Source organism: Acartia tonsa, chromosome 8, assembly GCF_053477335.1.
Source record: "Acartia tonsa isolate MP-2025a chromosome 8, ASM5347733v1, whole genome shotgun sequence".
Taxonomy (NCBI): domain Eukaryota; kingdom Metazoa; phylum Arthropoda; class Copepoda; order Calanoida; family Acartiidae; genus Acartia; species Acartia tonsa.
In genome coordinates, this window is record NC_137267.1 from 41,244,196 (window position 1) to 41,267,701 (window position 23,506).

Sequence of the window (23,506 nt, forward strand, 5' to 3'; positions counted from 1 at the left end):
ATTTTGTCTGTAGACAAAGGGGCAATAGTATTTTTTTACTTCTAAAAGGCATAGGTAAGTATTCATGAATCTAATCTTGTCTAGATGAAAAAAAATAGGATTGGATAAAAATCAATTTAATTTGACAGAACAAGAACAAGAACAGATAAATTAGAGCCATGGAGGGCGAAGATGATATTTTGAGCTATTTGAACCTTGACCCAGATCACCATGAGAAAATTGCTGCCTTGATACCTAAGGTTAGTTTTTGAGAAAAGACCGAGCTTGTAACACAAAAGACATAGCTTTATACCATCATAGGACCTATGTGAAAATTATTTAAATAAATCGGTTCTGTAAATATCGAGATCTGAAGCTTCAAGCAAAAACCCTTACTAAATATAATAAGATAAAACTTCTAGATGTTTACGGTTTGTATGTCTTTAAAAGAAAGGACAATAATCATTCTCACATAAACGACCCCTTAAATAGTGGATGTAAATATCCTTTTTTTCTCCCCGAGGTAGTCATTTTTTTCCCTGAGGTATAATTTTTTCCTCTGGTATCATTTTTATCCCCGAGGTAGTCATTTTTTTTCCCGAGCATGGCAACCGGTGAACAGAATCTCAGTTCTGCACCACAAGCCTCGCATGTCTGAAGTTCCCATGTCTATACAGTCATATTTATATGAAATTCTGAGAAAATATTTTTAGAAGATTTTGAATTTTTTTTTTTAAGATTTTAGATTTTTTGGAAGATTTTAGAATTTTTATTAATTACTTAAAGAAAGCATAATTACCTCGGGGAAAAAAATGACTACTTCGGAGAAATAAATGAGAATGATATTCCTATCCAGTTTTTTGTTTAGGAATTAATATTTTTTGCCCTCGTGAATAAATAACTGGATAGGAATGCCCTATTTTATTATTTCAAAATTCCATCAGTTTTCATGAAACCTAATCTTGTATCTTTGAATGATAAATGCAATGCAGTGTTTTAAACTGCTATGTCCAATTTTTTTCTAGCATAGACAGCTAGAAATTGTATGTATGTATTTATATAAAGTACAGTAGGTATGTTTTTTCAATTCTTAGTGTCAAAGTAAAAAAGAGCTAACATGATTTTAAGGATTAAAAAAAGTAAGTTTTCAACAAGTTTTTTAAAGAGTTAATTTTGTATAACAACATTGGGGATGTACATCAATATATCGGCTATTGTCTTCTCTTTAGGGTGGGTTGAAGGGGGGGGGGGGGGAGGCGTAATAAGCTGAGATAATAAACATATATATTTCCTTTATTGTGTTTGTTCCAAAACTAATGTTCGTTCGTCCATTTTTCTTAAAATAATAGCTATTAATTAAAAGGTACCGAAGGCATTATTTCACATGTAAGACTTTTGGAGGAAGTTCATTGATTTATTATGACTTATGACTTTCTTTATTATTTGAAAATAATGTTGCTATTTCAATTTGTGTTATTTTCTTGTATAACCCTTAAATATGGCTTGTTTATACAATATACATTTATTCAAAGTGCAATTTAAGTTTTTTTTCGTTGCAAATATAAATATGTATTTGCTTGTAAAATATGCCAAAGTGTGTTTATCTAACAGCAATTATTTTTCCTTTTTGTATAAAATTCTTGTTAAGTTGGCCATGTAGGGTTCTCCTTAATAAGGAACTTTCTTACTCTTTTTATTAAGATTAGTTTGCTAACATAGACATCACTTATTGGTCAGATAGTTCATCTATTATTAGGAGAGGAGTTAGGATAATGCGGTTGGATGGGGGGAGAAGTGTTATTTTAGCTAGCTACAAGTTTCACTTTATTAGAATGCATTATAATCTGATGTAAGATCCAAGTAATTATCAAACCATTCCTTCCTTTCAATTGACATTTTTTCTTTTGAAACGCTTTGTTTACGTCAAAAGAACATACCTATATTAAAGTCTTTATTTTACCCTTTAAAAAATCTAAAACCTAATTTATTATTTCTTGCACTAAGTTATGGTTGTTTTTAGTCTCGGCAAAACTCTTTCTTTGCACATATGGAAATTTTGCTATACATACTAGGTACATAACTTAAATTTAAACTATAACAAGCATGTCCATAGATAAATAGCACCAAATAGCTACAATGGATTTTTAAATTTCAAACTATTTAGCAATCTACGTACTGTGTCTATTTAGCAAATAAGAACATTCACTAGACAAGGAAGACATAGTTATTTATGTCTCTTGCAAAGATCATAGTTTTAAAGTCTATCTTTCACAAAGACAGATTTATTACCCTAGATAATTAATCAGACATAATAATCGTCCATCTTTTAAAGGGAATTGTAGTCGAAGAGTTTTGTTTGTTTAAAATTACCCCTTCTGTAGATTAAAATTAGTAGTGGAAACCTGTGGACACTCAACTTCAGTAAAACTCCTCATAGTTGTTAAGGCAACAAATAAGAAAAGGTTATTATAAAACGACGGGGACTAGTATAATAAATAGTCCATTGTAACCTTTCTTTCTGTAAATATTCAAACACAAATTTATAAATATTTTTCCTTTTTATTGAAAATGTATTTTAGTATGCATTGGACATATTTAATAATTCATGATAAAATAAAAAAAACAGATGGAGAGAAAAACATAATATTTGATTTGAGCGATAGATAGATAAATGGATATAGAATATAGGTAGATATTATGACAGGGAAAATGTACGTCAATTTAGGTTTTTAACATAAACATAACTTAGTATGAGAGAAGGGAATGGGGGGGGGGGGTATCGTTATTTTAGACAGCTACAACTTTCAATTCATTATCTATAGTACATAATAATCAGGTGTAAGATCCAAGTAATAGTAAATCAATTGATACATGACTATAAAAATACAAAGTAGTTAGATGGATAGATAGATAGTCTAATAAGAAGACAGCAATTAGATTTTTTAAATGTTAGATTGATAGAAAAATCTATAAACTTGTTTTTAATTAGGGATAGCAATCCGTCAAAATTTTGGACCGGAAGAATCCGTCCAAAAAAATGGCGGATTCCCGCGGATTCCGGATTCTTATTTTTGGCGGATTCCGGATTCGAATTCCGGATTCTAGCAATATTTTAAAAGGCTTTTAAAAAAAAATTAAAAAAATTTAAGTGCTACATATGTCTTAAAAATCAATGTTCTTGGTGTTCTCTATAATTCACTTCTGAGAATCGAACCAGATTTTAAAAGATATTATATATAATGATGATAATCTTTGCCTTCAAAAAGGGGGAGTTGAAAGAAAAAACTCAAGATGCTAATTTAACCTACCAATTAAGAATCTGAATCCGCTATAAAAAAAAAAACGGATTCCGGATCCCGGATTCGTATACGGATTGCCAACCCTATTTTTAACAATATTGATTTTTTCAGGAAACGTGGTATGAAGTACTAATAAGATATGGACTTTATATTGGAGCTGTTTTTCAAATGATTTGCATTTTGGTAAGCTTTTTGTTATTATCACGCGGCTTCTTTGTAATTAACCCTTTTACCTTACATGCTTTTGCTCAATATCATGAGAATTTTGTATGAAGGATGGGCAAGGTGTTCTTTTAAAGAAATATTTGTTAAGGTTATAAAGTTATAATATATCGAATATCGATGGGTCAATTTGAGAGAGAAGGTGGGCAACCTAGGGCAAAAAGTTAAAGGTTTTTGATGCTACTGGCGAAATAACTGATAGATTTACATATCAACAATCAAATAATTTTTAACTATTGGAGGGTCAAACATCAAATGCATAGATAGTATAGAACATAAACGCCTAACTTTAATTGGCTTAAAATTGTGTATACCACAAATTTATAAGTTTAAATTGACTTAAAATTGTAAACAATACAAATTAATTATAACTTGACTAATGGTATCTAAGTTTAGTATTAATACACAAAAATGTTAACAGACCAGCAGCTACGCCTCTGGTCTTTATTTTTATATTTAAGCCTTGGGGTGGTTTTAGGCTTTTTGCCCCATTTTACCTTATAGAATTCAGACTCCCTAGACGCTAGGGGTGCCACTGCTAGATTATTTATCATTTGTGTTCTTGCTTAAACACAATAAACAGCAATTAACTAGGGTACATTCTAAGTTGTGGTGTGATTAGTATTCTAATCTGTGATATGACCTAGAAATAAACTTTTATCATGTGCACTCTTTTCCGCCTAGATAAGTATTAACAGCGCAAATTAATATTACTGCAAATATTAGAAAAAAGACAAGGATGACAAAATCCATAAAAGCGAAGCTCTGAAACGATATGACAAACGAACATTAACTTTTGTCAGAACTGATACAAAATATGAAAATATTCGGTTTGACAAAATTATACGTAAATTTGTTGCAATACTTCTTAAATACAGAATTCTGTTTAAGGACATACTGACATTTTTAATACTTGATTACAGAGATGCTTCGCTCATAAAATTGTACCTTATTGTAATAGGAATCAGTAATAAAAAAATCAGATCAATCGGATGATTTCATCACATAAAAAATTTTTATTAAAAAAGTTAAAAAATCAACATGTTTAAAATGGACGTACGGACATTCTGGTAACGATTATAGAGTTGCTACGCTTTCTAAATCGTACCTAACTACTACAGGAATCATCATGCAAAGTTTTAAATCGATAGGACAATTCTAACATGCCTAAATTAATGAATAAAAGATAACTATCTCGGACGGACGTACGGACGGACCAACCTTAATTATAGAAAAGAACGGTTATCATCACCATGTAAGTACAAGTTTTTGCTTATCTGTTTTTATGATAATTGTATCTTTTGTGAATAAGTTATCATTTAGAGTTCAACGCTGAAGAATTCTAATGTTGGCTTTATTATAAAAGTTATTTTTGCGGAAGTATTGGCACGACTAACTTTGCATATTTGAAATAAATTATAGGTAGGTCTGGGTTCTATTCCAGAGATATAAAGGGATAAGACAATAGCCGATAAATTAAAGTCCCCAAAGTTGTTACCTAGGCCAACGAATAATGAAATGTTATTATAAATTTTTGGGGAATAATATATTAAAGAGCCCAATGTCCCCTCCCTCCCTGGTTCTATTCTCATTATACGCCATTCAACAAAACAAACATTGTTTCTAGCCAAGCTGTGTCTGTCCTTCTGTATGTCTGTCCTTTTATCTGTCGGTAATGTTAGGGAGGTACTTATTTTGTTTTTAGAAATCCAGATAATTAACTTTCTTTTCCTTGAAATCTACTTCTCAGTTGTTATTTTATTTAGCTGTTTTAAGTATTCTATTATTTGTATAATTGCATAAACATACCTAGAGAATAAATGCTATAGAAAACTTTGATTGCAATTCATAAAGTTCAATGTACGGCGTTTATACTTTATTGCTTAAAATGTTATGCACTACCGTCTACCAAACATTAGAAGAATTAGATTTTTCTTCTCTCACAGTGGCCCTAGCGTATCTTTTGCTTGGAAATCTTGACCTTAACAGTTGAAACTGTTATAACTTTTTTATTTTTAGGAGTTCTTACTTATTTTTTTCCTTTTTCGAAATGAGATTGCATGTATTTTAATAGGAAAATTTAAAAATATAATTTATTTCCTCAATTCTACTGTTGTTTTGCCAAAATATGCAAAATTTTGACCAAAAAATCGTAGTTTTTTACTCAACGCAGAAAGGGAGAAGTACTGACACATTGCTTAAAAATTTGAAAATTTGAAGTGCAAGTAATACTTAAGCTACATGAAATCTAAAATATGTTTTGGAAAGGTCTTAAAAATGTCTAAAACATTTTGTTTAAATTTAGAAAATATTGCCCACCCCAAAGCCGCCAGGGGGGAAAACCGAAACGGTGAGAAAAAGTATGCCTCATACGGGGTGAGATGGGGTGAACTTCCCACGGTTCAAATGTAATAAAATTTTGCACACTCATTATTCATCTTGTCTTATTGCAGCGTTTTGCTGCGTATAATGGTAGCACTATTTTTGGGCTTACAGTAACCGCTCAAAAATACCTTATATTTAAGGACTTCAATTGCCCCCCAAAAAATTAAATATCAATTTATTTTTTATAAAAAACAATAAATAAGGCCATAAATAAATTATTTATGCAAAAAAAAATATTAATTTATCTTAAATAAGACCAAAGATATGATGTTTTTAACACCTACTAAAAGGAATAATTTTGTCGGGATTTGGGCGAAATATCGCTTTGACTAAAGTTGTTTACAAAAGATACACTACACTACGCTGCAGGGCCACAGTGCTCTTACATAGCTACATAATCGATATTAAAGTAAAAGGATAGAGGGAGCACAAGCTGTGTGTAATTCTACCATTGGGGTCTTAGCCCTGTGACGACTTTAAATTGGGCCTTTAAATATTAGCCAATAGCGTCGGAAATGTAAAGAGCAGAAAACAATTAGCAAGCGAAAATTTTTGTTATATATAGTTTTGTTTTTTAATGCTAGGTGTCTCTTTTAAAAAAATATTACTATTAGGATATCTTTATTTAATGAAGAAAATAACAGTTTTATTTCCTTTCAAACGTATAATCTAATTTTTAAAACGGTTTATATAATAATATGCTTTTAAATTCAATACATTTGAATGAATAAAGTTTATAATAAATATAAATTACATATATAACAATAGAACTTACAACCACACATACATTATAAATAACTTAAACAATATTATTTTTATGCAGTGAAATAATTTGCTGCTGATTTATCCATCACACTGCGTTCGAAGGTGCTTTGACTTTAGTGTCAGAACCTAAATTAGGACATAGTGCATTTCATTACCCTAGGTTAGGTAACTTCATTTCACTTTTCAATAAAATCTAAAATGCAGCCGTTTTTGAGAAAATTAGATTTGAAAATTTCAAGTTCAATTTTCACCCACTAGGAGTTATCACATAACCATGACAAGAAAAGCAAAGATTATTTGTTTAAAATTTTGAACAAGTTTGCTTTAATAAAGTTCTTCATAAAACCACTCCTAAAGTGAGTTGATTTATGGCCATTTTTATCAGTTGCTTTGCTAAGGTCACGGAAATTCATCCTTAAACAAATCATATATAGAGAGGTTTTATGACAGACTTTATAAAAGCAAAGTTGTTCAAAATTTTAAATAAATAATCTTTGCTTTTCTTGTCATAATTATGCGGTAACTCCTAGTGGGTGAAAATTGAATTTGAAATTTTCAAATCAAATTTTCTCAAAAACGGCTGCATTTTAGATTTTACTAAAGTCAAAGCACCTTCGTACGCACTGTGTCATGTCTACCCTTCACTTAAAAATAAGTTCTAAAGATGAATTCAGAAAGGACTTTTATTAGGTGGGATAGGTTCGTTGAGAGGGCTCTAGCTGATGCCAGGATGGAGATTCCAACTTTTTTTTTATATTTAATCACTAAATTTAATAAGTTGGTGATTTCTATATTTTACACAAAAAAATGGAGTGGAAAAAAAAACCTAACTGTATTTGGTTAAGACAAGCTTTAAAACAGTCCTGATAAGTGGCGTGCGAACTGAAGTAGGTAATTGCCCCTCCGTAAAGCCTAAAATGCCCCCCCCCCCCCCTAGCCACTGCCCTCCTTTTAGACAAACTGAAAACCTTTTATAAATAATTTTATAGAAAAGAACTAAAAAAAAATTCCAAAATTCATGTGCAGGTAGAAAAAATGTCATTTTAATAATTTCAGACGTCATTGATATTATCATTTCTACATTTTGTACACTATGTACTAGAAAATATATATATTTTTATTAGCGATGCTACTTTATAGGTCGCTTATAGCTGTCTTTCCTTCTGTAATAATTCTCCTTTTTTTATTTTCTCTACCAAAACCTTCTTAACTGGTGGATTTTAATGTAATAGTTCTCTTTTCCCTTTCCTCTTTTTTTCTCCCCTTTTTTTTTTATTTTTATTTCACCTTATTTCTTTATCTTATAAATAAGTAAGGTTTTTTTTCCAATCAGCTTAGCTTGTTTTGTACGTAATCATACTAGTTTTTATATTAATAAATTAATACCTAGGTATAATATATGTGTGGATGTTATGAAATGGGAAAAATTGTCATCAATTTAGGTTGCTAACATGGCCATCATTTAATGGTCAGTTCGTTCATCCAGTAAAAGGGGATGGACTAAATAGGGTTATATTTTAGCCAGCTAAAAGTTTCACTTCATTAGAGTACATGATAATCTGGTGTAAGTTCCAAGTAATAATAAATCCATTTGTTTATAACTATCATGCCCTCTTCCTAGATATTTCTTCATTATTACATCAATACAATCTTGTTATTAAACTTATTGTTACATAGAAAGACTTTCCATTTATATAAGATTATTAAATGGAAATGTAATTTCTTAGTAGCGAAGCAACTCAATATTCTTTAAATATGTAAGACGTTGGTATGTTTATTGTTGAAAATACGAGTTGGAGAATGCTTGGATATTCACTAATAAAAGAGTTTTAAAGTAAAGCAACCTTTTTTGAAGTCCGTCTTGGTTAATTAAAAATATGAAATAAAATGACCGCTAATATAAAGTTTTTTATGTACCGAAGCTAATCCGTAATTTACCTGGTCTGTCCGACCGTCAGTCAGTCTGTAACGCTATGGTGAAAGTGTCATTTTCTCGGCTGCTATTGAAAATAAACAGATGAAATTTTTTGTGAAGATTCCTATGACGACCAATGCGCATCTAATCTGTATTTTTTTGTCTGCCTGTCGACTGTCGGTCATGCTTCAAAAGATGAAAAAGTTATTTTTAAAAGATTTCTAGATTTTCTTAGTCTTTGGATAGGTATACTCTTTTTATTATAGTTATGAGAACTAAACATCTGCTCTTTAACTAACTTTGTCTGCTTGTCCATTTCATGATTTTTTCTGTGCTTCGCTACTTATGGTTTTTGTCATCTTTGTTTGTACATTACTAACCTTGTTAACCTGTACATTTGTGAAAAACTTTCTATTAACAAGATTTTGTAACTTTATGTATCATGCAATTTAAATGGGACTTTTTTTATCAACCTGGTGAAAATAACCCATTTAAAAAATATACCTAGTTTTACTTGCACCAGATTTTCATGTACTCTGATAAAGTAATGTTCACATCTGGCTAAAATAACGAAACCCCTTCCACCCCGGCCCTTTACCCCATCTTTTCCACTCTTACTGAATGAAAGAACTGACCATTGAATTAGGTTCATATATTAGCAAGCTAAATTGACGACAAATTTCCCCCTGTCAATATATCCACGTATATCATATATATTCATTATAACCAATTTATTTATTTTAGGCTGTGATACTGTTACCCTCTGAACCAGTTCAAAAGGAACCATCAGGTATTATATATTTTCATCCTCATAAAAAGTAGTTTAATCTCTGTGTGTTTTAATCCTTTCGGGCGAGGCAGCTGTCCATAATACTGTAATGTTAGGTTAATGGATTTATTATTATTAGGATTTAACACCATACTATCATGTACTGGCCAAAATAACGATTCAGTCATTCCATCCCCGACTGAACAAATCGACCAATAAGTGATGTGCATGTTTGCAACGACAAGTTTTAACCTGCCATAAATATCCTCTTATGTTCTATATCTATTCTTCCTATATATATTTTCATTATTTAAATGTTGAAAAATATTCACTTGACTGCCTTATTCAAATATTGACATAAATTTTTCTTTATATTTTTTCATTCTATCAAAATATTTTTTTCTGACAGTTTATAGAACAGGTCAGACAAAAGATGTTAATAAAATTTGTTTGTTATGGCACCCTTTTTATTCCCTTAGCAGTTTTTAACTCCTATTAAAAAAAAGAATTAGCTTTAAATTTTTGCTAGATTTTTCATACTTAATTTGGCTGTATGGATAAAACAACGTCTTGTGTTCTCTTTTTTTAACATAGAAATATAAAGGGGAGGGATAGAATCATGCAATTTTTTATTATAGCCTATTTTGGTATCATTGAGCCAAAATATATTGGTTCTATGTTTGTTTTTGCCAACACGTAAATAATGCTAGGACCCTAAGCTTTTTTTCAAGAAGAAATATATCTATACAATGAATTTATTATTTCTTTGATCTTACACAAGATTTTCATGTTCTCTAATAAAGTTAAACTTGTAGCGGGTTAAAATAAGAATACTCCCCATACCCCTCTTTTAACACATCCCCTACCCAGGGCTGTGCAAAACCCGGGTTTTTTAAAAATACCCCGGGGTCGTGGAAAATAGGGGTTTTACCCGGGTTTTAGGGGTTTCTTGGGGTATTTTGGGTTTTTATAGTTTTTATACTGTAAAAGCTTGAATAATATATAAATTACATATAATTATATAATATGTAATAGACGATTCTTTCTTTGGCGCAGCAAGTTTCTTAGTATTTTCACAGTAGCTTTTCTCTTATTTCTACCCCTGCGGGGCAATCATTACCCCTTAACTAACCTAACCTAAAATAACCAATTAATAGCTACTATAAAAATACAAAGAAAACCACTGTGCCATGAAACCAATTAGGTCCATTCTTTTAATATTTAGAAACAGGCTAGGACATAAGAAAGATGAAAAGTTGGCTGCTATTTACAGGAAAAACAGAAAAAATGCAAAAATCTAAAGATCCTAAAACCTTACGTGCTTTTCTTGCTGGTATATCTCTTCCTGAGCCCGTGACAATGGCAAAATCAAGCACAGCAGTCTATTTCTTTGTTAAATACATGTAAGGGGTCAATAAAAAACATATTTTTTTATATAAACAATGAAAATTAAACTTATTTTTGAAACAATTTTACTTTTTTTTAATAAAACCCCAAAAACCTAAAACCCCTTGGGTTTTTTAAGGTGGGTTAAAGGGCAAAAAAACCCGGGTGGGTTTTGGGGTGGGTTTTTTATCTGCCAACCCTGCCCCTACCCTCTAACTGGATAATCGAACTGACCAAAAAATTACAGAGTAAATAGCAACCAAAATTTAGTATATTTGTTCCCTGCAATAATATACATAAATATATTCTACATCCATTATCCCTGAGATCACATAGATAGATAGTAGTTTTCTGAGCTAATTTTAGAGCAAAGGGGGATGTGGAAAATAACCATTTGGGCAGGGGGGGGGGGTTTACTCGAGAACCCTTAGAGCTAGAGGGAGCTAATTTTGGATATAAGCTTCTATGGGGCCAAAGTTACTTTTAAAATTATCGTCGACCCCCCACCCCCCCCCCCCCAATTTTTTTTTTTTGGGGGGGGGCGGGTGGATTATACTATAGGATGTTTCTCATAAACGACTTAAGATAAATGGAGCAAACCTTGGGATACAAGTTTTGTAGGCCTATATTTGATTTTAGAATTATCGTTGACCACCCACCCACCCCAAAACCCCTAATTTGGGGGGGGGGGGGCGGGTGAATTATACTATAGGGTGTTTCTCATAAACGACTTGAGATAAATGGAGCAAACCTTAGGATACAAGTTTTGTAGGCCTATATTTGATTTTAGAATTATCGTTGACCACCCACCCACCCCAAAACCCCTAATTTGGGGGGGGGGGTGAATTATACTATAGGGTGTTTCTCATAAACGACTTGAGATAAATGGAGCAAACCTTAGGATACAAGTTTTGTAGGCCTATATTTGATTTTAGAATTATCGTTGACCACCCACCCACCCCAAAACCCCTAATTTGGGGGGGGGGGCGGGTGAATTATACTATAGGGTGTTTCTCATAAACGACTTGAGATAAATGAAGCAAACCTTAGGATACAAGTTTTGTAGGCCTATATTTGATTTTAGAATTATCGTTGACCACCCACTCAACCCCAAACCCCTAATTTTTTTTGGGGGGGGCAGGTGGATTATACTATAGGGTGTTTCTCATAAACAACTTGCAGCAATTTTATTTTGGGTGCTACTCTCTTAGTTTTAGAGATAATTGGATGAAATCTTTTGGGCTGGGTCACTAATTACCCCAACTATTGGTATCTTTAATAAAAACGGCTGCGAGACCGCCGCTCCCGCTGCCATTTACCGCCGCCACCAAAAAAAAATTTTTTATTGCATTTCTCGCTGAATTAGGCAATTTGGAATCATTTGAGACAATTTTTATTTTTTTAAAAAATTTTTCACCTTACAAGCAACCCTGCGGGGGATTTAGTCATTTTTTTCAAATTCCAGAAAAAAAATAACATGGTCTCAAATGATTCCAAATTGCCTAATTCGGCGAGAAATGCAATAAAAAAAATTTTTTTTGGTTGCGGCTGTAAACGGCGGCGGGCGGCGGGAGCGGCGCTCCCTTAGTACCAATAGTTGGGGTAATTAGTGACCCAGCCCAAAAGATTTCATCCAATTATCTCTAAAACTAAGGGAGTAGCACCCAAAATAAAAGTCGAAACAAAATTGTAAGTAAAGGGGGGGGGGGAAATGAGGTGACTTGTCACATGACATACCAGCAATTTTATTTTGGGTGCTACTCCCTTAGTTTTAGAGATAATTGGATGAAATCTTTTTGGCTGGGTCACTAATTACCCCAACTATTGGTATCTTTAAAAAAAACGGCTGCGAAACTGCCGCTCCCGCCGCCCGCCGCCATTTACCGCCGCAACCAAAAAAAAATTTTTTATTGAATTTCTCGCCGAATTAGGCAATTTGGAATCATTTGAGACCATGTTATTTTTTTCAAAAATTTTTCGCCTTACAAGCAACCCTGCAGGGGATTTAGTCATTTTTTTCAAATTCTCGAAAAAAATAACATGGTCTCAAAAGATTCCAAATTGCCTAATTTGGCAAGAAATGCAATAAAAAATTTTTTTTGGTGGCAGCTGTAAACGGCGGCGGGCGGCGGGAGCAGCGGTCCCGCCGCCGTTTTTTTAAAAAGATACCAATAGTTGGGGTAATTTGTGACCCAGCCCAAAAGATTTCATCCAATTATCTCTAAAACTAAGGGAGTAGCACCCAAAATAAAAGTCGAAACAAAATTGTACGTAAAGGGGGGGGGGGAAATGTGGTGACTTGTCACATGACATACCAGCAATTTTATTTTGGGTGCTACTCCCTTAGTTTTTGAGATAATTGGATGAAATCTTTTTGGCTGGGTCACTAATTACCCCAACTATTGGTATCTTTAAAAAAAAACGGCTGCGAAACTGCCGCTCCCGCCGCCCGCCGCCGTTTACCGCCGCCACCACAAAAAAAAATTTTTATTGCATTTCTCGTTGAATTGGGCAATTTGGAATCATTTGAGACCATGCTATTTTTTTCAAAAATTTTTCGCCTTACAAGCAACCCTGCGGGGGATTTAGTCATTTTGTTCAAATTCTCAAAAAAATAACATGGTCTCAAATGATTCCAAATTGCCTAATTTGGCGAGAAATGCAATAAAAAATTTTTTTTTTGTGGCAGCTGTAAACGGTGGTGGGCGGCGGGAGCATCAGTCCCGCCGCCGTTTTTTTTTAAAGATACCAATAGTTGGGGTAATTAGTGACCCAGCCCAAAAGATTTCATCCAATTATCTTTAAAACTAAGGGAGTAGCACCCAAAATAAAATTGCTGGTATGTCGTGTGACAAGTCACCACATTTCCCCCCCCCCCCCCTTTACTTACAATTTTGTTTCGACTTTTATTTTGGGTGCTACTCCCTTAGTTTTAGAGATAATTGGATGAAATCTTTTGGGCTGGGTCACTAATTACCCCAACTATTGGTATCTTTTAAAAAAATGGCTGTGAGACCGCCGCTCCCGCCGCCCGCCGCCGTTTACCGCCGCCACCACAAAAATTTTTTTTATTGCATTTCTCGTTGAATTAGGCAATTTGGAATCATTTGAGACCATGTTATTTTTTTCAAAAAATTTTTGCCCTACAAGCAACCCTGCGGGGGATTTAGTCATTTTTTTCAAATTCTCAAAAAAAATAACATGGTCTCAAATGATTCCAAATTGCCTAATTTGGCGAGAAATGCAATAAAAAATTTTTTTTTGGTGGCAGCTGTAAACGGTGGTGGGCGGCGGGAGCGGCGGTCCCGCCGCCGTTTTTTTTTAAAGATACCAATAGTTGGGGTAATTAGTGACCCAGCCCAAAAGATTTCATCCAATTATCTCTAAAACTAAGGGAGTAGCACCCAAAATAAAGTTGCTGGTATGTCGTGTGATGAGTCACCACATTTCCCCCCCCCTCCCCCACTTTACTTACAATTTTGTTTCGACTTTTATTTTGGGTGCTACTCCCTTAGTTTTAGAGATAATTGGATGAAATCTTTTGGGCTGGGTCACTAATTACCCCAACTATTGGTATCTTAGGATACAAGTTTTGTAGGCCTATATTTGATTTTAGAATTATCGTTGACCACCCACTCACCCCCAAACCCCTAATGGCGGCGGGAGCGGTGGTCTCGCAGCCTTTTTTTTTTTAAAGATACCAATAGTTGGGGTAATTAGTAACCCAGCCCAAAAGATTTCATCCAATTATCTCTAAAACTAAGGGAGTAGCACCCAAAATAAAATTGCTGGTATGTCGTGTGATGAATCACCACATTTCCCCCCCCCCCCCCCTTTACTTACAATTTTGTTTCGACTTTTATTTTGGGTGCTACTCCCTTAGTTTTAGAGATAATTGGATGAAATCTTTTGGGCTGGGTCACTAATTACCCCAACTATTGGTATCTTTGTAAAAAAACGGCGGCGGGACCGCTGCTTCCGCCGCCCGCCGCCGTTTACAGCCGCCACCAAAAAAATTTTTTTTATTGCATTTCTTGCCGAATTAGGCAATTTGGAATCATTCGAGACCATGTTATTTTTTTCGAGAATTTGAAAAAAATGACTAAATCCCTCGCAGGGTTGCTTGTAAGGTGAAAAATTTTTGAAAAAAATAACATGGTCTCAAATGATTCCAAATTGCCTAATTCGGCGAGAAATGCAATAAAAAATTTTTTTTGGGTTTCTGCGGTAAATGGCGGCGGGCGGCGGGAGCGGCGGTCTCGCAGCCGTTTTTTTTAAAGATACTAATAGTTGGGGTAATTAGTAACCCAGCCCAAAAGATTTCATCCAATTATCTCTAAAACTAAGGGAGTAGCACCCAAAATAAAATTGCTGGTATGTCGTGTCATGAGTCACCACATTTCCCCCCCTCCCTTTACTTACAATTTTGTTTCGACTTTTATTTTGGGTGCTACTCCCTTAGTTTTAGAGATAATTGGATGAAATCTTTTGGGCTGGGTCACTAATTACCCCAACTATTGGTATCTTTTAAAAAAAACGGCGGCTGGACCGCTGCTCCCGCCGCCGTTTACAGCCGCCACCAAAAAAAAATTTTTATTGCATTTCTTGCCGAATTAGGCAATTTGGAATCATTTGAGACCATGTTATTTTTTTTCGAGAATTTGAAAAATATGACTAAATCCCCTGCAGGGTTGCTTGTAAGGCGAAAAATTTTTGAAAAAAATAACATGGTTTCAAATGATTCCAAATTGCCTAATTCGGCGAGAAATTCAATAAAAAAATTTTTTTTGGTTGCGGCGGTAAATGGCGGCGGGCGGCGGGAGCGGCGGTCTCGCAGCCTTTTTTTTTAAAGATACCAACAGTTGGGGTAATTAATGACCCAGCCCAAAAGATTTCATCCAATTATCTCTAAAACTAAGGGAGTAGCACCCAAAATAAAATTGCTGGTATGTCGTGTGACGAGTCACCACATTTTCCCCCCTCCCTTTACTTACAATTTTGTTTCGACTTTTATTTTGGGTGCTACTCCCTTAGTTTTAGAGATAATTGGATGAAATCTTTTGGGCTGGGTCACTAATTATCCCAACTATTGGTATCTTTTAAAAAAAACGGCGGCGGGACCGCTGCTCCCGCCGCCCGCCGCCGTTTACAGCCGCCACCAAAAAAAAATTTTTATTGCATTTCTTGCCTAATTAGGCAATTTGGAATCATTTGAGACCATGTTATTTTTTTTCGAGAATTTGAAAAAAATGACTAAATCCCCTGCAGGGTTGCTTGTAAGGCGAAAAATTTTTGAAAAAAATGACATGGTCTCAAATGATTCCAAATTGCCTAATTCGGCGAGAAATGCAATAAATTTTTTTTTTTTTGTTGCGGCGGTAAATGGCAGCGGGCGGCGGGAGCAGCCGTTTTTTTTAAAGATACCAATAGTTGGGGTAATTAGTAACCCAGCCCAAAAGATTTCATCCAATTATCTCTAAAACTAAGGGAGTAGCACCCAAAATAAAATTGCTGGTATGTCGTGTGATGAATCACCACATTTCCCCCCCTCCCTTTACTTACAATTTTGTTTCGACTTTTATTTTGGGTGCTACTCCCTTAGTTTTAGAGATAATTGGATGAAATCTTTTTGGTTGGTTCACTAATTACCCCAACTATTGGTATTTTTAAAAAAAACGGCGGCGGGACCGCCGCTCCCGCCGCCCGCCGCCGTTTACAGCCGCCACCAAAAAAAATTTTTTTTATTGCATTTCTCTCCGAATTAGGCAATTTGGAATCATTTGAGACCATGTTATTTTTTTTCTGGAATTTGAAAAAAATGACTAAATCCCTCGCAGGGTTGCTTGTAACGCGAAAAATTTTTGAAAAAAATAACATGGTCTCAAATGATTCCAAATTGCCTAATTCGGCGAGAAATGCAATAAAAATTTTTTTTTGGGTTGCTTCGGTAAATGGCGGCGGGCGGCGGGAGCGGCGGTCTCGCAGCCGTTTTTTTAAAAGATACCTATAGTTGGGGTAATTAGTGACCCAGCCCAAAAGATTTCATCCAATTATCTCTAAAACTAAGGGAGTAGCACCCAAAATAAAATTGCTGGTATGTCATGTGACGAGTCACCACATTTTCCCCCCTCCCTTTACTTACAATTTTGTTTCGACTTTTATTTTGGGTGCTACTCCCCTGCAGGGTTGCTTGTAAGGCGAAAAATTTTTGAAAAAAATAACATGGTCTCAAATGATTCCAAATTGCCTAATTCGGCGAGAAATTCAATAAAAAAATTTTTTTTGGTTGCGGCGGTAAATGGCGGCGGGCGGCGGGAGCGGCGGTCTCGCAGCCGTTTTTTTTAAAGATACCAATAGTTGGGGTAATTAGTGACCCAGCCCAAAAGATTTCATCCAATTATCTCTAAAACTAAGGGAGTAGCACCCAAAATAAAATTGCTGGTATGTCGTGTGACGAGTCACCACATTTTCTCCCCTCCCTTTACTTACAATTTTGTTTCGACTTTTATTTTGGGTGCTACTCCCTTAGTTTTAGAGATAATTGGATGAAATCTTTTGGGCTGGGTCACTAATTACCCCAACTATTGGTATCTTTTAAAAAAAACGGCGGCTGGACCGCTGCTCCCGCCGCCCGCCGCCGTTTACAGCCGCCACCAAAAAAAAATTTTTATTGCATTTCTTGCCGAATTAGGCAATTTGGAATCATTTGAGACCATGTTATTTTTTTTCGAGAATTTGAAAAATATGACTAAATCCCCTGCAGGGTTGCTTGTAAGGCAAAAAATTTTTGAAAAAAATAACATGGTTTCAAATGATTCCAAATTGCCTAATTCGGCGAGAAATTCAATAAAAGATAGTTTTAGAGATAATTGGATGAAATCTTTTGGGCTGGGTCACTAATTACCCCAACTATTGGTATCTTTAAAAAAAAACGGCGGCGGGACCGCTGCTCCCGCCGCCCGCCGCCATTTACCGCCGCAACCAAAAAAAAATTTTTTATTGAATTTCTCGCCGAATTAGGCAATTTGGAATCATTTGAAACCATGTTATTTTTTTCAAAAATTTTTTGCCTTACAAGCAACCCTGCAGGGGATTTAGTCATATTTTTCAAATTCTCGAAAAAAAATAACATGGTCTCAAATGATTCCAAATTGCCTAATTCGGCAAGAAATGCAATAAAAATTTTTTTTTGGTGGCGGCTGTAAATTTTTATTGCATTTCTTGCCGAATTAGGCAATTTGGAATCATTTGAGACCATGTTATTTTTTTTCGAGAATTTGAAAAAAATGACTAAATCCCCTGCAGGGTTGCTTGTAAGGCGAAAAATTTTTGAAAAAAATAACATGGTCTCAAATGATTCCAAATTGCCTAATTCGGCGAGAAATGCAATAAATTTTTTTTTTTTTGTTGCGGCGGTAAATGGCGGCGGGCGGCGGGAGCGGCGGTCTCGCAGCCGTTTTTTTAAAAGATACCAATAGTTGGGGTAATTAGTAACCCAGCCCAAAAGATTTCATCCAATTATCTCTAAAACTAAGGGAGTAGCACCCAAAATAAAATTGCTGGTATGTCGTGTGATGAATCACCACATTTCCCCCCCTCCCTTTACTTACAATTTTGTTTCGACTTTTATTTTGGGTGCTACTCCCTTAGTTTTAGAGATAATTGGATGAAATCTTTTTGGTTGGTTCACTAATTACCCCAACTATTGGTATCTTTAAAAAAAACGGCGGCGGGACCGCCGCTCCCGCCGCCCGCCGCCGTTTACAGCCGCCACCAAAAAAAATTTTTTTTATTGCATTTCTCTCCGAATTAGGCAATTTGGAATCATTTGAGACCATGTTATTTTTTTTCTGGAATTTGAAAAAAATGACTAAATCCCTCGCAGGGTTGCTTGTAAGGCGAAAAATTTTTGAAAAAAATAACATGGTCTCAAATGATTCCAAATTGCCTAATTCGGCGAGAAATGCAATAAAAATTTTTTTTTTGGTTGCTTTGGTAAATGGCGGTGGGCGGCGGGAGCGGCGGTCTCGCAGCCGTTTTTTTTAAAGATACCTATAGTTGGGGTAATTAGTGACCCAGCCCAAAAGATTTCATCCAATTATCTCTAAAACTAAGGGAGTAGCACCCAAAATAAAATTGCTGGTATGTCATGTGACGAGTCACCACATTTTCCCCCCTCCCTTTACTTACAATTTTGTTTCGACTTTTATTTTGGGTGCTACTCCCCTGCAGGGTTGCTTGTAAGGCGAAAAATTTTTGAAAAAAATAACATGGTCTCAAATGATTCCTAATTGCCTAATTCGGCGAGAAATTCAATAAAAAAATTTTTTTTGGTTGCGGCGGTAAATGGCGGCGGGCGGCGGGAGCGGCGGTCTCGCAGCCGTTTTTTTAAAGATACCAATAGTTGGGGTAATTAGTGACCCAGCCCAAAAGATTTCATCTTTTAAAAAAAACGGCGGCGGGACCGCCGCTCCCGCCGCCCGCCGCCGTTTACAGCCGCCACCAAAAAAAAATTTTTTTATTGCATTTCTCGCCGAATTAGGCAATTTGGAATCATTTGAGACCATGTTATTTTTTTTTCTGGAATTTGAAAAAATGACTAAATCCCCTGCAGGGTTGCTTGTAAGGCGAAAAATTTTTGAAAAAAATAACATGGTCTCAAATGATTCCAAATTGCCTAATTCGGCAAGAAATGCAATAAAAAAATTTTTTTTGGTGGCGGCGGTAAATGGGCGGCGGGCGGCGGGAGCGGCGGTTTTTTTTTTAAAGATACCAATAGTTGGGGTAATTAGTGACCCAGCCCAAAAGATTTCATCCAATTATCTCTAAAACTAAGGGAGTAGCACCCAAAATAAAATTGCTGCAAGTTGTTTATGAGAAACACCCTATAGTATAATCCACCTGCCCCCCCCCCCAAAAAAAAAAATTAGGGGTTTGGGGTTGAGTGGGTGGTCAACGATAATTCTAAAATCAAATATAGGCCTACAAAACTTGTATCCTAAGGTTTGCTTCATTTATCTCAAGTCGTTTATGAGAAACACCCTATAGTATAATTCACCCGCCCCCCCCCCCCCCCCAAATTAGGGGTTTTGGGGTGGGTGGGTGGTCAACGATAATTCTAAAATCAAATATAGGCCTACAAAACTTGTATCCTAAGGTTTGCTCCATTTATCTCAAGTCGTTTATGAGAAACACCTTATAGTATAATTCACCCGCCCCCCCCCCCCCCCCCCCAAATTAGGGGTTTTGGGGTGGGTGGGTGGTCAACGATAATTCTAAAATCAAATATAGGCCTACAAAACTTGTATCCTAAGGTTTGCTCCATTTATCTCAAGTCGTTTATGAGAAACACCCTATAGTATAATTCACCCGCCCCCCCCCCCCCCCCCAAATTAGGGGTTTTGGGGTGGGTGGGTGGTCAACGATAATTCTAAAATCAAATATAGGCCTACAAAACTTGTATCCCAAGGTTTGCTCCATTTATCTCAAGTCGTTTATGAGAAACATCCTATAGTATAATCCACCCGCCCCCCCCCCCCCAAAAAAAAAATTGGGGGGGGGGGTGGGGGGTCGACGATAATTTTAAAAGTAACTTTGGCCCCATAGAAGCTTATATCCAAAATTAGCTCCCTCTAGCTCTAAGGGTTCTCGAGTAAACCCCCCCCCCCCTGCCCAAATGGTTATTTTCCACATCCCCCTTTTATACATTTATGCAATTATATCAATGACTTAGCTAAATGTACTACTCTATTTACATTACTTTTTGCTGATGATACCAGTTTTTTAATTTCGGGTAAAAACCTTCATGATATTATTGATATTCTTAATATTGAATTAAGAAAAATAACTTATTGGTTTAGAACAAATGAGTTAAGCCTACATCCATCAAAAACTAAATTTATGATATTTACAAAAGATGAATCAACAATTGACTTTGATAGCATTAGTATTAATCTTGATCACAATAATGATAACCAAAATGATCCAAATTTGGTACACAAACTTTCATATGTCAACTCAAGGAGTGAAACTCCTGCAATTAAATTTCTAGGTGTTTATCTAGATCCTAAATTAAACTTTAAATATCATATTGATATGATAAATAAAAAGATTTCACGCTCATTATTTGCTATAAATGCTGCAAAACATATTATTGGTGGAAAAGCATTGCAAACTCTATACAATTCACTTGTCCATAGTCATCTTACATATTGTGCCCCTATTTGGGGAAGTGCAGCAGCATCAACTCTTGATAAAATTGTAAAACAGCAAAAAAAAGCACTGAGAATAATTACCAACTCAAAATATAATGCACATACTACAATTTTATTTAAAAATTTAGAAATTCTTCCTGTAACTCAACAAATTGTCTATTCTAAATTACAATTTATGTTTGATTACGTTAATCATAGGCTTCCATGGTCTTTTGATAACTTATGGATTAGAAATAGCACAAGAACAACAAGAGTTCTTAGAAATAATCAACAGTACAATGTTCCATTTGTTAGACTTGAGACATTTAAAAAATTCCCTTACTCTGATCTACCAAAGTTATGGAATGAAATCATTATTCCTAATACTAATCCTAATCCTGAAAATGATAATAATAATGACGAGGTTATGTATACTTTTAGCACAGTTATGTCAAGAAAACAATTTTGTATGAAACTTAAAGATTTTATGTTGGAAAAACTTAATTTTATTTGTAATAGAGAAAACTGTTCTGAGTGCATAAACAGATCTTAAAAATTGATTTCATAAAAAACCTAGTGATTTTTTTTTAAGGAGGGGGGGGGGGAGTTGTCTTTTTTTGTTGGGGAGGGGAGGGTTTAATACAGGGCAAAGATCAAAGTGGCATTCTATAAAAAGATATTATTTTGAATTGAGAAATTTCTGTTTTTGAAAAATAATAAAATAATAGAATGACAAAGTCTTGAAGTATTGCTTTTTTTTTCCTTTTTATGTGCTTTTTTTTTCTCCTTTCTTTTTAAATAAAAACTTTACTTTTTAATCTTCAATGAAATCTTAAAACTTAAAATATGGTATTAAAATTATGATCTATCTTATAATTTTTCCTTTTATACTCTCTTTGCTTTCATAATTGATTTATTTTGTTTTATTTTTCTCTAAAATCCTTTATCTATTTTTTTCATCCTTCTTATTATTTACTGATTTCTCTAACATAATATAAATGTTTATTTGTGTTTTTCTTTTTTTTACCATCCTTACAACTCAATTTAACTAAATGAAAGTTTCGATTTTCCCTTTAACATTTAATTTTTTTATGTTCTTTTTTTCTTTTTGTCTTCCTTAAAAAGGGGCTTCAGGAATCAAATACACTATCCCCATTTTGGTCAAGATAGTACTCCTGTAGCTCCTGGTGCATATCCTGAAAATTTTCCTTTTCCACCAATTTATATTTAGTTAATAATTAAACTCTTAGTATATATTATTTTATTTTTATGAGACTAAACATCATAATGTAAACTCTAAATTGTCGATAGATAGCAGCAATTTAGAGTATTGTATGTGCTATCTCCTAAGCTAGGGGGTACCTAGCAGCACCAAATAAACATTATTATTATTATTATTATTATTAGTCTGTGTGCAGTTTCTTTTAGCAGTATAGCTTCTCTGTAAAATGCATTTTTTTGTCTTCTATCTTAGTATTTTTTTATTGTCCAAATAATATTAGGGTATTGGCTTACTTTTGGGCGTTTTACTTAAGATCCTTTAGGGTGATTTGTTAACGAATAAAGATTTAAGCTTTTAGCAGAAATTTTTCCATCTAACTATTCATACAGCTACACTGATTTATGTTAGAAATCGGCTAGTTTCACTTTTTAAAAGAACATGAAAATCTGGTGCAACATCAAAGTAATAATAAATCCATTTACATTAATGGGTATCTTTAAAAGAGATTTTTATATATTTCAGACGATGAGGACAAGAGCCGAGCTTCCTCGCCAACATCACAATACAACAGAAAACAAAAGAATAAAAAGAACAAGAAAAAAATCGCCTAAATCCAAGAAAAAAAAACACCCATGAATTTATGATATTTACATATTTTACAATGCAAAGAGTACACGATTAAGAAAATATACCTACACTCTTTGTAATAATTTACATTTTTCATAGTATTTCAATAAGCAAATGAAAAAACAAGAATTTTACAGAAAGTAAATACCTAGCTTTTTTTAAACACTTATTAAAGCTTAAAGTTTACTTTTTTAATGCAATAAGCTTTTTGATACATTAGTGAATTTTTTTTAGTTTACAATGCAAACTTACAATCATACCAAATAAATTAATTAATCTAATCATTCCTAATTTTAATTCAGTATTATTTTATTATCTTAGAAAGGAAGCTAGGTATAAGAAAAACATTAGGTATTAAATACTTTTGCTCAAAAATGAATCTCATTTTTAAAAATGTTATAATGATTACTCGTTTCTTTTAAGTATCGTTTTTTTGCATTTATTGAAATTTAATATATTAAAGGTGAGGGGGGGGGGGGGGGGAGGGTACCATGTGCCGCTTCTTAACAGCTTCAAACTTTACCTTTGATAAGCAACTGCTATTTTAGTGCTTTTTTTAGTTATGTTTCTTTGACTTTAAGTTTTGGTTTTAAAGAAGTATCCCCCACCCTTTATAAATGATTTTTGAACTAATACATTCCATAAATAAGTATGTTTTAAGGAAGATATTTTCTTTCATGATGTAATTGCTTTTAAGTTTATTAAGAAGTGGGCGGAGATTTAAATAAATACGATAATGTAATT

At 34.3% G+C, this 23,506-nt stretch overlaps 1 protein-coding gene across 1 annotated transcript; it reads left to right on the forward strand.

Moving 5' to 3' along the window:
* The first annotated feature begins 120 nt into the window (after positions 1–120).
* Positions 121–23,197, forward strand: LOC145326970 (uncharacterized). The gene is made up of 4 exons (XM_080170435.1): positions 121–239; positions 3,390–3,461; positions 9,310–9,355; positions 22,658–23,197. Exons 1-4 carry the CDS (start codon positions 159–161, stop codon positions 22,744–22,746), a joined length of 288 nt encoding a protein of 95 aa, XP_080026561.1. The 5' UTR covers positions 121–158; the 3' UTR covers positions 22,747–23,197.
* Positions 23,198–23,506: the final 309 nt, after the last annotated feature.